The sequence below is a fragment of the Aquarana catesbeiana genome, linkage group LG03 (assembly GCF_042186555.1).
Source record: "Aquarana catesbeiana isolate 2022-GZ linkage group LG03, ASM4218655v1, whole genome shotgun sequence".
NCBI lineage: Eukaryota > Metazoa > Chordata > Amphibia > Anura > Ranidae > Aquarana > Aquarana catesbeiana.
Genome location: NC_133326.1, coordinates 371,313,889 through 371,328,320, shown reverse-complemented (window position 1 = coordinate 371,328,320; position 14,432 = coordinate 371,313,889). Strand labels below are relative to the sequence as shown.

At 41.0% G+C, this 14,432-nt stretch overlaps 1 protein-coding gene across 2 annotated transcripts in view; it reads left to right on the top strand.

Moving 5' to 3' along the window:
- KCTD16 (potassium channel tetramerization domain containing 16) overlaps positions 1 to 14,164 on the top strand; it is a 478,958-nt gene extending 464,794 nt beyond the window's left edge. For both annotated transcript variants that reach the window (XM_073620631.1, XM_073620630.1), the window contains one exon: positions 12,542 to 14,164. In XM_073620631.1, the coding sequence (XP_073476732.1) occupies positions 12,542 to 12,993 (452 nt within the window). In that variant the 3' untranslated portion in view covers positions 12,994 to 14,164. The remainder of the gene's footprint in view (positions 1 to 12,541) is intronic.
- The last annotated feature ends 268 nt before the right edge of the window (positions 14,165 to 14,432 follow it).

Genomic DNA, 14,432 nt, shown 5'->3' with positions numbered 1-14,432 from the left:
CAAAGCCATTCACAACTCTGCCCCGAGCTACATCACCAATCTTGTCTCCAAATATCACCCAAATCGTCCTTTCCGCTCTTCTCAAGACCTACTCTCAACCTCTCTCGTCTCCTCCTCTCATGCTCTTCTCCAGGATTTCTCCAGAGCCTCTCCCATCCTCTGGAACTCTCTACCTCCACCTGTCCGTCTATCCCCTACTCTTGCTACCTTCAGGCGATCCCTGAAAACTCATCTCTTCAGGAAAGACTATCACCTCCACCTGTCCGGCTATCCCCTACTCTTGCTACCTTCAGGCGATCCCTGAAAACTCATCTCTTCAGGAAAGACTATCACACCTCTAACTAATCTTTTACCACTTCCATCAGCTCATTCCCCACAGTTACAACCTTTTGTACCACCTGCCCCACCCTATTAGATTGTAAGCTCTTCTGAGCAGGACCCTCTTAATCCTCTTGTATTTTATTGCATTATAACTGTTTTGTCTCCCTTTTATATTGTAAAGCGCTGCGTAAACTGTTGGCACTATATGAATCCTGTATAATAATAATAACCCCTTCCCGATGTTAATTTGTAGATCAGCATTCTCAAGTACTGAAGTCTCCATGCTGAGAGAATTTTAATGTACGCTACAATTTAGAATAGTAGGCATACACTTGTGCCAGCCCCTGTTTATGAAACTAGGCTATCAATGACAGCAACAGGTTTTATACTAAGGATTATGAACCAATCACTTTGGTTCAAGATCTTGTGATGTCTATGATCGTTTTTCTGAATGCTATGACTGTAAGTTTTCGGAGCAAACTGCAACCATGCTATACCTACAGTTTGTTTTCCTTAACAGTCTCTTTAATATAGTACACCATTTTCTTTACTGTAGAGTGACTAGTCTGTAGCATTTTAATTTTTCTATGGAGCAGCACCCACCTTCCATTCATCTCACTATTTTCTAGGTGACAGATATTGTCACACCAGTTGACACACCAACATTATATGCCCAAAGAAAAGTGGACACCCCTCCACATTTTTTGAGTTCTGGTGTGTCATGTGAAAGGTAATGCTACAGCATACAAACACATTTGAAACAATTGTGCACTTCCAATCTTGTGACAACAGTTTGGGGAAGGCTGTTTTTTTGTTCCCGGCATAAGTGTGCCATTGCGAACAAAGCCAGGTTCTTAAAGACGTGGTTTGCTGAGTTTGGTGTGGAGCAGGGAACTCCAAACTATGGCCCTCCAGCTGTTGTGGAACTACACGTCCCATGGGGCATTGTAAAACTCTGACATTCACAGACATGACTAGGCATGATGGGAATTGTAGTTCCTGAACAACTGGATTGCCATGGTTTTTGAGACCCCTGCTGTGGAGGAACTCAGGTGCCCGGCACAGAGATCTGGCCTAAACCCTAAGAAAAACTCCTCTGAGATTAATTGCATGCCAGTTGCGAGCTAGGTCCAATATTAGTACCTGATTACACAAATGCTCTTTTGGCTGAATAGGCAAAATTCCCACAGAAAAGCAAAAACAGGCACACTTTATTGAATGGGATGTCCAACAAACTCATCTAGGTGTGATGGGTGATGTCCGCAAACATTTCCATTTATTGTACTAAAGGTTTTTAATGGCAAATAGAGGTTAGACATGTTAGCGTTGGCTTATTTTTAAAGGTACAGGCCCCATGACTCATCCTGATCTTGGGTGCTCTTTCTAGTGAGTCACTGCCTTGGAACAAGTATGAGAAACTGAAGTTGAGACTTTTAAAGCTGGCTGCATGTTTTCAGATCCATAACACACAAGGCAGTGAAGCCTAGATCAGTCATTCCAAAAAGAAAAAAAAAATCCTCTCTTTTTACCTAAAATAACCTGTGCAAACTAGGATGTTTTGTACAGAATAAAACTCTACAGTAGGTGCCCTTCTTATTGTAAGCTTAACTTTGCTGTAAAATACATTTTCAGCTTAAACAATTGATGGTGTGACACATGGGAGATGTGTCCTTGTGTAAATTGCAAGACTTTGTCAATCAATCACTGTTTTATTTTTTCTGCATAGTGCATGCCAAAGTAGAAGTATTTGTCATTTTTGCAGTGATATTTCTATGACGATTTGATTAAACATATGTTTTTTTTTCTTTTCTGTATCTTTTAAAAGTTAAAGGCAATTTAGCCTTTCTTGCTTATTGCTTTGTGTTCTTTTGGTATACTGCACTCTCCCTAATGGACTCATCAAGCTGGCAAGATGTTGCCTTTATAATCGTGATGCTGAGGGGATTGAGAATTTCATGCTGTTCGGGCTCTTGAAATGGTAAAAGTTACTTAAGATAAATTTGCTACCACCTGGAGACCTAATCATAAAGCTATTCCAGGTACCCTTTCACACCTCTCTGGTGTGTCAAAAATAGACAATGTTTATATATTTTACTCCATACTTTTGTATAAGTTTCTGTTCATAAAATAATTTAAAGTTGACATTGTTTTTAAAGCAGTGAATATCTGATTTAAAATACATTTTTTATACCTACCATCCATATATGCAGTATGTGTCTGTGTGTAGGCAGACATAATGCACATCTAAACATAAAGCCACCAATTCTATGTGTATTTTTTGGTACAAATTAATACTTCAACTATATATGTAATTAAGTCTTCTAAGCATAGATTGCTTTTATATGTATTTAGGATACCATAATAGTGGAATAGTAGCTTCACAATTATAGGAAAGGTAGGTGTCATGGAATCTGTCATTGCTCATCCCTGCTGCTAAAAATGCTAGTTGTTTGGCCAGGTCAATAACATATGTTCCAACCTTATTAGATGGGAAAGGGGGACACATTATAGCACAAGATATATAGGCAAAGAACACATCCCTTCCATGCCTCCAGTAACAAGGACCATGAGGATTATTGTGAAAAAAATATCTTATCCCTAATTCTCCTTCATTTTGGATTTTCAAAATAACGAATATAACAATTGTTATTTTCCCACTGGATCACAATACTTTTAAAAATGCACTGCAACCGGATCTCATGCTATTGGGGTATCACGCGATCTGGTACAAGCAAACATGCTGCGTTTGTGATCTGCATTTGGGGTGTTATTAGTAATCTATTGACACCAGCAGCAGATCACACACGGAGTGCAATTGGAACGCAGTGAAGTAAATGCGTATGGAATGCAAGTTTTCCACACTGAGTTCTGGTGTGAACAGGCACTTATTGGGAACAGCTTTTCTGTTCTGGCAGCACACTCACTATGTGCTCCCAGCACAGTGAACAAGCTGTGAAGGTCTGTCTCTGGTCATTGTTTACAATCAGGAGCTTCCAGTCATGTGAAGTGACCTAACTCTGTTATTTAACTAATATAGAGAAAAATCAGGTCACTAGGCTAGCTGTGCTATTATTATTATTATACAGGATTTATATAGCGCCAACAGTTTACGCAGCGCTTTACAACATTAGGGAGGACAGTACAAGCACAATACAATTCAATACAGGAGGAATCAAAGGGCCCTGCTCGTTAGAGCTTACAATCTAGGAGGGGGGGTCAAGTTATACAAAAGGGTAATAGCTGTGGGGGATGAGCTAATGGAGAAAATAGAGCAGTTGTTAGATGGAGGCAGGATAGGCTTCTCTGAAGAGGAAAGTTTTCAGGGATCGCCTAAAAGTGGATAAATTTGGAGACAGTCTGACAGATTGGCGTAGGGAATTCCAGAGGATGGGCGAAGCTCGGGAGAAGTCCTGTAGGCGGATATTTGAGGAGGTGATGAGGGAGCTAGAGAGCAGGAGGTCCTGGGAGGAACGGAGAGGGCAATTAGGTTGGTATTTTGAGACTAGGCTATTGATATAGCTGGGGGCAGAGTTGTGGATGGCTTTGTAACTTATTGTTAGTATTTTGAATTTAATTAGTTGGGCGAGTGGCAGCCAATGGAGGGATTGGCAGAGGGGGGTAGCAGACACTGAGCGGTTTGTAAGGTGGATGAGTCTGGCAGCAGCATTCATGATGGACTGAAGGGGGGATAGTCTATTTAAAGGTAAGCCAATGAGGAGGGAGTTGCAGTAGTCGAGGTGAGAGATAACCAGGGAGTGAATCAGGAGCTTTGTGGTTTCGTTGGTTAGAAAGGGACGTAGTTTAGAGATGTTGCGGTGGTTGAGGCGGTAAGCTTTGGAAAGTGATTAGATGTGGGGCCAAAAGGAGAGTTCAGAATCCAGGATAACACCTAGCACGCTGACATGTGGGGACGGGTGGATGGTTGTGCCATTGCTCTTGACAGACAAGTCAGGGAAAGAGGCACGTGAGGGAGGAAATATTATAAGCTCGGTTTTGGACAAGTTGAGTTTGAGGAAGTGGTGTGACATCCATACAGATATGTCGGTTAGTAAGTTAGTGATGCGTGAGGAGACTGATGGAGTGAGTTGAGGGGTGGAGAGATAGATTTGTGTGTCGTCAGCGTAGAAATGATATTGAAAGCCATAAGAGGCTATCAGCTGACCCAGGGAAGAGGTGTAGATTGAAAATAAAAGAGGTCCAAGAACAGAACCTTGGGGGACCCCGACAGAGAAGGGAAGAGGAGTGGAGGAAGTAGAATTGTAAGTGACATTGAAGGTGCATTGGGATAGGTAGGATGAGAGCCACTGAAGAGCACAGTCATGGAGACCGAGGGAGTAACTTTTTTTTTTTGAGGAGGGGGTGGTCAACCGTGTCAAAGGCAGCTGAAAGATCCAGAAGTAGGAGTACAGAATAGTGTCCATTGGTTTTTGCAGTTAGTAGGTCATTTGTGAGTTTTAAAAGAGCAGTTTCTGTGGAGTGTTGAGGGCAAAATCCACATTGAAGGGGATCAAGAAGGTTGTTTTTAATGAGGTGGACACTCAGTTGGTTGTAAACCAGGCATTCAAGGAGTTTAGTGAAAAAGGGGAGCAAGGAGTTAGGGCGTAGATTGTTAAGATTGGTAGGGTCCAAGGACGGCTTTTTAAGTATGGGGGTGACCAGTGCATGTTTTAGAGCATTGGGGAAGACGCCAGAGGTGAGGGAGAGATTGAAGATGTGGGTTAGAGAGTGTAGGATGGAGTCAGAGGGCGACCGTAGCATATGAGAGGGAATAGGGTCCAGTGGACAGGTGGTTAGGTGGGCGATAGAAAGGAGTTTAGCAACTTCGTCTGTAGTAGCATATTTGAATAGGGGGAGTGTCAGTTGTACCTGTTGACATGGGGTCTTAGCTGGGGGAGATACCAGTAGAGTGGAGATTTCATCGCGGTTTGTATCAATCTTGTTTTTGAAGTGATTAGCGATCTCCTGGGCAGTGAGTGAGTCAGTGGGTGGAGGCGGTGGAGGACAAAGTAGAGAGTTGAAGGTAGAGAAGAGTTTACGGGGACTAGATGAGAAGGTGTTAATAAGAGCTGTAAAATAGGTTTGCTTGGCAGTGTGGAGGAAAGAATAGCATTTTTGGAGAGCAGATTTGTATTGGTTGAAGTCTTTGAGAGACTTAGTCTTGTGCCACAGACGCTCAAGAGCGCGACTACATTTTTGGAGAATTTTAGTGTCATCTGTTTGCCAGGGTTGTAGGGGTCGAGGCCTGATTCTGCGTGTAGTGAGGGGAGCGAGCTTGTCCAGGGTGGAGGACAGGGATTTATTGTAGATGGAAGTGGCTTGGTTGGGACAGGACAGGAGAGAGATTTTTTCATAGTGGTGGTCAGTAGCAGAATAGAGGAGAGAGGAGTTGAAGTTAGAAACATTTCTACGGGTGACGGTTAGGCGATTGGAGGGAAAGGTGGTGGAAGACAGGGTGAGGGAGAAACTAATAAGGTGATGGTCGGAGAGAGGAAAAGGATTGTTTGAGAAGTTGCATGGAGTGCATAGGTAGGAGAATACAAGGTCAAGGGTGTTGCCATCAGAGTGAGTAGAAGCCTGTACCCATTGTTTTAGGTCAAATGAAGAGGTTAGACTAAGAAGTTTAGAAGTAGCAGGAGTGTTTGTATTAGCAGGGATGTTGAAATCACCGAGAAGGATTGTGGGAATTTCTGAAGAGAGGAAGTAGGGTAGCCAGGCAGAAAACTCATCAAGGAAAGTTGATAATGGTCCAGGGGGCCGGTAGATCACAGCAATTCTTAGGGAAGTAGGAGAGAATAGACATATACAGTGGGCTTCAAATGATGAGAGAGAAAAAGAGGGAGGAGAGTGAATAACCTGGAAGGTGCATTGGGGGGATAGGAGGAATCCCACTCCACCTCCCTTGCGTCCATTAGGCCTAGGGGAGTGAGTCCAGTGAAGGCTACCCTGGGATAGGTAAACAGGGGAAGGGGTGTCATATTCGTGGAGCCAGGTTTCGGTGAGAGCAAGTAGATTGAAGGAATTAGTGACAAAGAGGTCATGAACAGCGGTGAGTTTGTTGCAGACAGAGCGAGCGTTCCAGAGGGCGCAAGAGAGAGGGAGGCTGGTGTTGGGAAGAAGAGGAATGGAGACTAAATTGCGTAGATTGCAACTACTGCCACAGGGTGTAGGGTGATGGAAGTTTGGGCACAGTTAAATAAGGGAGGCCCAGGGTTTGGGGAAATATCTCCAGCAGTTAGGAGAAGCAGAAGAATAAGGGAGGTAATATGAGAATATGATTTGTATGAGGGGACATGCTTCAGTATCCTGGGGGGTTTGTTAGCAAGTGGGCTTAGGGTTAGAAAGAGGTGATGAGTGCAGTAATAGGGGGAGGGGAGAAGTGAGGGTGATATGTACAGATTGTGGGGTGGAGCAGAGGGGTGAAGAAAAGAGAGTTTGAGGAGAGAGGCAGCAATTGTCAAAGGAGGAGAGGTAAAGAGAGCATGTTTCAGAGAGGAAGGTGAGATAATTTGGAATTGAGATCATCTGCTGTCTGGTGTAGTTTGCATTGTGCAAATAGCTGAAGTGCAAGAGCAGAAGTGCCACTTATTTAAAGAACCCCACTTCTTTGGAAGAACCCCTGTTAGAGTTGCCACCTCATCCCTTTAAACCCGAACACCTTTGAATTACACAGGTTCTGAGGCTAATTAAATGCAGATAAGGCACCAAGTGAGTTTAATTACCACCTTAATCAGCCACAGAACCTGTGTAATTAATATGTGTTCGGGTTTAAAGGGATGAGGTGGCAACCATAACCCCTGTATGTGCAGCCCCCTGTATGTGTTCCCCCCGTAAAGAAGGCCTTGTTTTTATACCGTGTGTTGGGTGTGGATAGAATCTGGCAATTAATCAATTAAGAGGGCATATTAGGAACACAGCTAGCAGAGCATAACTTTCACACCACAATCAAACTGCAAGGGGACTAAAAGGCCAAAATTGTAAAGATAAGGGAACCCATAAGTTAGGTAAGACTTAATGGCTAAATAAACATTGAAATAATGTGAGCATGGCTACAGATGGAGTTGAAACAGTGGTGACAAACAGATTTACCAAATATGCATTTGAGCAGTCAGTCAATGTTCAGTTTAAAAGGTATATGGAGGTATAAACGCAGGTTTACCAAATATGCATTTGAGCAGTCAGTGAATGTGCTATGTGGTAGGACTGGGTAAATTCCAGAAGTGGATAGACGGAAATACAAATGCTTTGGCAGGAAAAACCATCCCCATATATATGTTTCAATGGTGTATTTATTTGTTAGCTGGAAGTTCAGCTTTAACCACTTGCCTACAGGGCACTTTCACCCCTTCCTGCCCAGGCCAATTTTCAGCTTTCAGTGCTGTCACAATTTGAATGACATTTGCGTGGTCATGCAATGCTGTACCCATATGAGTTTTTTTTTATCATTTTTTCTCACAAATAGAAATTTCTTTTGGTGGTATTTAATCACCACTGGGTTTAATTTTTTTTTGCTATAAAAAAAAAAAAATTGAAAAAAAAGTTTTTCTTAGATTCTGTCAGAAAATGTTGTAAATAAGTAATTTTTCTCCTTCACTGATGTGTGCTTTTGAGGCTGCACTGATGGGCACTGATAGGCTGCACTGATGGGCAGTGATGAGGCAGTACTGAAGGGCACTGATGGGGTGGCACTGATGAGGAGGCACTAATAAATAGCAGTGATGGGCATTGATAGGTGGCACTGATATGCAGCATTGATAGGCAGGACTAATGGACACTGATAGGCAGCACTGATAGGTGGCACGGATGGGCACTGAAAGGCAGCACTGATTGGCATCACTGATGGGCACAGGTTGGCTTTACTGATTGGGCTGCATTGCATCTCCTTGTTTAAATGTGATTAGCTGTGACTGGACACAGCTGATCATATGGGTAAAAAGCTGCGGCCGTGGCTCTTTATGAGATCGGTGGCGCGGCGTGTACCAGGGACACGATTGTGGTGAGGCTGGGCGACGTCATATGAACAGAGAGCCCAGAATGTCCCAGAACAAGAGAGCATCCTGCCTGCTGTCATTTACCTATACAGCGGGCAGGAGCCGGTTAAGAAACCCACGCAAGGCACAGCACTGGTTTGCTTTGCGCTAGCAATTTATCCAAATTATTACTTTTGGATTCAGTTGACCTTTAAAGCAAACCTTTTATAATCTAAAGTGATCCCGCGCTCCAGCAGAAAAGTAAAAAATAAACTTTTCACTAAATAAAATAAATTAAATAAACATTGTGTAAATCTAATTCGATAATTAAAAAAATCAATCCCAGGGCATATGATTCAGGGTGATAATAGTCTCTTAAGTCATCTAAAAAATGTCCAAAAGAAGGAAATCGTGCAAAAGCAGTTCCAATAAAAAAGTCAGTGGACAGGGAGAAGTTTAGATCCAAAAAGTGAGCTCACAGAACCCTCACCTTCATATCTTGATATACCAGCATGTAGTAATGAATGGGGATCAGCTCCGATACTCCAACTTCTACCACCAGGGGGTCCTCCGTTCCACTATATGTAAGACCTCAATCGCCTGAAGTACCAGCATAAACCCATGTACAGGAATTTATTCCGCTATATTGATATCCACCACCAGGGGGTCCTCTGCTCCACCAAGTAGATCACCTGAATATAGACTCCACATCCACGTCCGCATATAGCCTCGTATCCTCCGCAAAAGGGGGGGAGACGGGGGGGAAATGGATAAGGGTGGGAGAGAGAGAATGCTCCAATAGTGTAGTATGTTATAAGTATAAAGGTTTTATTCCAAAGATTTAAACTGGACTCTTACAAAAAAAGTTCAAAAACAGGCATAAATCAGCTACTAAGGCGTCTGGACGCTGCTCTCACATCACTTCCGGTATCCTTCAACCTACGGCCACTCCCTACGCGTTACGTCATCACGTGACTTCATCAGGGGATCCCCTGATGAAGTCACGTGATGACGTAACGCATAGGGAATGGCCGTAGGTTGAAGGATACCGGAAGTGATGTGAGAGCGGCGTCCAGACGCCTTAGCAGCTGATTTATGCCTGTTTTTAAACTTTTTATTGTAAGAGTCCAGTTTAAATCTTTGGAATAAAACCTTTATACTTATAACATACTACACTATTGGAGCATTCTCTCTCTCCCACCCTTATCCATTTCTCTCCCCCCCGTCCCCCCCCCCCTTTGTGGAGTATACGAGGCTATATGAGGATGTGGATGTGGAGTCTATATTCAGGTGATCTACTTGGTGGAGCAGAGGACCCCCTGGTGGTGGATATTAATATAGCGGAATAAATTCCTGTACATGGGTTTATGCTGGTACTTCAGGCGATTGAGGTCTTACATATAGTGGAACGGAGGACCCCCTGGTGGTAGAAGTTGGAGTATCGGAGCTGATCCCCGTTCATTACTACATGCTAGTATATCAAGATATGAAGGTGAGGGTTCTGCGAGCTCACTTTTTGGATCTAAACTTCTCCCTGTCCACTGAGTTTTTTATTGGAACTGCTTTTGCACGATTTCCTTCTTTTGGACATTTTTTAGATGACTTAATTAAGAGACTATTATCACCCTGAATCATATGCCCTGGGATTGATTTTTTTAATTATCGAATTAGATTTACACAATGTTTATTTAATTTATTTTATTTAGTGAAAAGTTTCTTTTTTACTTTTCTGCTGGAGCGCGGGATCACTTTAGGATTATAAAAGGTTTGCTTTAAAGGTCAACTGAATCCAAAAGTAATAATTTGGATAAATTGCTAGCACAAAGCAAACCAGTGCTGTGCCTTGCATGGGTCTCTTAAGCCAAACCTCCCAACTTTCTGAGATGGGAACAAGAGACACTTAATAGCATAAGTATGTAGGCATAGTACACACCCCCTGTGACACTACCTTAAAGGAAAATTATACAAAAAAAAAAGATTAGTTAAACCCACAAGATGCATTTTATATATAACTATATAGATATATATCTATATATATATAGATATATATCTATTTCTATATAACTATATAGATCAGACCAAAATGAGGGACAAATGAGGATGAAAGAGGTACAAAGGGACTTTGTTCCAAATCGGGGAGAGTCCCTCAAAATCGGGGACAGTAGGTAACTATAGTTACACTGCTCAACTGGCCTCCAATACTTTGAGTTACAGAACAGGAATACGTATGCAAATCTTAGATCAATTTAAACCTGAAGTTCTTATCTGCATTTTTGTTCCTTGCTCAAAGTGTTGATACAAAAGGGTTAGCATGTCAGCCAGACAAACAAAGATTTCAGAAACGACATCCCAACGTTTGACAGAATTGTGGAGTTTGCATATTCTCTCTGTGCTTGCTTGGGTTTTCTCCAGGTTCTCCAGAATCTGCTTACTCTCCAAAAGACATGCTGGTAATTGGCTTCTATCTAAACTGGCCTCAGTGTATGTGTGTATTTGAGATCGGTATCTTAGACTGTAAGCTCTTTGAGGGCAGAGCGTGATGTGAATGTATAGTACATAAAGCTCTGCGAAAATGTCAAATATATATATATATATATATATATATATATATATATATATATCTGTAATAAATAACAAAAACTACTTTTTTGTGTTGATATCACAAAGGTATTCCAGGCCACTAAGGAAAGCTGCTGTAAATGAAACACCTTTCTCCGTGACATGTCTAAGTTTTATAACCTAGGAATCTGGCCATTAACAAAGCTGTAACAGTAGGTTCAGTTTATTTGATAAGAAAGGTAGATGAGGCAGAAACAAAGTGAAAACACACGAAAAGGGCAAGCATCTTAGAAATGAGCCAATACAAGTACTAATCAATACTCTTCATGTATACTTTTCTTGGAAATTTACAAGGCCAGTTTTACAGGGTGTCACTCAATAGTTTTTCCTAAGGCAAGAATTAAATAACTTTCAATTTAGCCACTATTGATTTTTGGGAGCTGTATATAGAAGAAGTCTAAGAATGGGTCTATAAATGTCCCTGGCCTGAGTATTCACAGACTGGAAGGCTCCCACCTTTCTAAGGCGACATTTCTTCACAAGCACTGCTGCTTTTGTAAATTTCCTCACTGGGTTGTTTTGGCATAATAAAACCAGTCACAGAGATAGATGGATTCCAATTGTCTGTAAACAGAAGCTTTTTGCATTTAACTAAAGATATAGTGGATCTATGCTTTTTTTTTTTTAACTTCAGTCACTTGGTGTGTATGTTGGGCTTACCTATTCAATAATTCTGAACGCCTATATATAGTTCACTTTTTTTCTGTACGTACCATTGAAAATGAAAATATGAATTCACCATGACTTAGCGTCAATGCTGCTATTGTTCTGTCCATGTATTTATTTTGCAACCAATAAGACTAGGATTTTTAACCACTGGCAACAATGCCACTTGGGGATATGGAAACCAAATGATGGGGTATGGAACTTGATCTCTGAAAATTAAAACATGACTTTATTCTTTATTGAACATGAAATCAAAATATAGAAAATTAATTGATATGTCCGATGACCACCAAGTAACACACTTGTACAGCTTGTCCCTCCTCCAAAGCACTCTGTACAATGGTGACTCATGGGCGAAGTTCTGTACTCACGCTCCTCAGGAGCAGGCTTTGCTGACCAACAGGCTAGCATGGACTATGTGATAGCTACATACACTCCATATATATTTATATAGTATGAGGAACCATAAACTATGGTGCATGGAACTTTTGTGCACAACATAATCTAACTAGAATGGTAGCTACTTATGTGATGGAGACATATTGAGAAGTTCTATGAGACCACAAAGCGCACTTTATTAAGATTCTATAAAACGGGGGTGGGGGGTGTATGCTTTTTTTTGTATCCTATATACTTATGTTTATACTATTTATATGTTTTTTGAAGTTTGTTTTTAAGGTTTATGAATAAAGCCATTCTTTGTTTTATTTGAGAACCTAGCTAAGGTTTTGATACTTGCAGTAAATGTATGCAACATAGTGTTCCCTATTTGAGCAGGGGATTTGGAAGTCAATTTGGTACATGTTTGGTTTTTATGCTAAGGAATACAACTACTAACTAATTCCCTTTCTTGAATAGAGGTGATTCAAGGTTTTTCAGGAACTAAGGAAGTTTAATTTTCAAGCAAATATGATGAATGCCATTTTGCTCATTGTTACATAAATAATATGTATTTACTTTATTTGCAGGAGGACCTACTAGATGGCCTTCAACTCATTGTGATTGCTGCTGTAAAAACACAAAGGGGGATAAAGAGGGTGAAAGTGGGACATCGTGCAATGAACTTTCTACTTCCAGCTGTGATAGTCAATCTGAAGCCAGCTCTCCTCAAGAAACAGTCATCTGTGGTCCAGTAACTCGCCAGTCCAATATACAGACTCTAGACCGACCAGCCAAGAAAGGACCAGTGCAGATTATCCAGCAGTCCGAAATCCGAAGGAAAAGTGACCTTTTAAGAACTTTAACGACTGGGTCGAGAGAGTCCAACACAAGTAAAAAAAAAGTTGTGAAAGAAAAGCTTTCTATTGAAGAAGAGCTGGAAAAATGTATTCAGGATTTCATGAAAATAAAAATACCAGAAAGGTTCCCTGAGAGGAAGTATTCATGGCAATCAGACCTTTTGCGAAAATACCACCTATAGAAAGGGCAAAAATATTATAAATCACTGGTATATGAAGCCTATTGTTTATTTGGTAGATTGCCATGTCCACGTAAACTACTGCCTATATACATAGTCCACTTTAACCCTGTTGCTGCTGGATGAATGTGATACAAAGTCCAATTCTGACCAATTCAAACCAGCAGCAAGGGCATTAAAGGCAAGTCTGCCTAAAACTAATCACTCAGTTTTGGCCTTACTCTGGTGGGTATGATCAAAACCTTGAAAGAACTCCGTCCAAGATCACACATCTGTCTAATTTGGCTTCATTCCGAACAACAGGAGTCTGGGGACATAGCAAGGAGGAAGGCCAAGCCAAGATCTGTGGGCTGGAGCAGAGGAAACAACTTAGAAGTTTACCCAATTTTTGGGTGGTGTAACACACCACTGTCCATGCAAGACTGACTGCTTAGTTTTGGGTGGCATTACCTTTTAACGTTGATAGTTACAGGGTACTATTTTCTTTCTCTGTGGAAGCACAAAGTTTTCTTTTCTTTTCAAATTTTAACAAGATGGATACTGAAAAAACACAAATAGCACAAACATAGTAGACATTGAACATTAACAGACAGATACTTTGGAGTTTTTTTTAGTTATTTATGTCCTTTTTTATTTTCCTTCGTTTTCCTCAGTTTTCAAAAAGTGTGTGTTCATTAAGAAAGTTTCTGGAAGAGTGTCACTTCAAAAATGCATGTTTCCTTATTGAAGAATGGAGGTCACATGAGTAAATGAAACAAAGTAAAAAAGTAAAGTAATACTATATCATGATGGTTTACATTTAGTGAATATATTACTGCATACATTATTGGTCTTGTTATATCCTTGTTACTCTGCACTTTCTTTCAAGTCAGACGGCTGCTTTGTGTGGTCATATAATCTGTGGCTGCTTCATTATCTCTATTTTTGTAGGACTCTGAGATGTGTGGATGGTGTTTACCACTAAGAAATCAAAGCCCTTCCCTTATTTTAGTCTACAAACATCTATCACCCATGTGGACTCCAAGTAGGGAAACATTCCCTGGTAAAATGGACACAGCAAATACTTTATGACTAATGTTTGCAAAGTACAGGGCTTTTGTGGTAACAACTAATGTGTAAATTCATTGATGTACAAGTGCATAATAAAGTCTTAAGTGCTCATTCACACAGTAAACATTGGCTTTGTTTCACATGATTACTGGATAGACCTAATTTCCTCTCAATACTAATGAATGTTGCTTAGTTACAAATGAGAAGAACAATGATTAAAATGTATGTGAAGTCAAAACTTTTCTTTTAGATAGATTCAAGACGTAAATCCCTCCCAGACTTTTGCTAATCTCTGGAAATATTCTCCATATGTTTTTGCTCTGGTGACCATTTTCTGGTACAGAAAGTAACAGGATATCCAAAAAATGTATAGTTACAGGGACAGGTGCCCC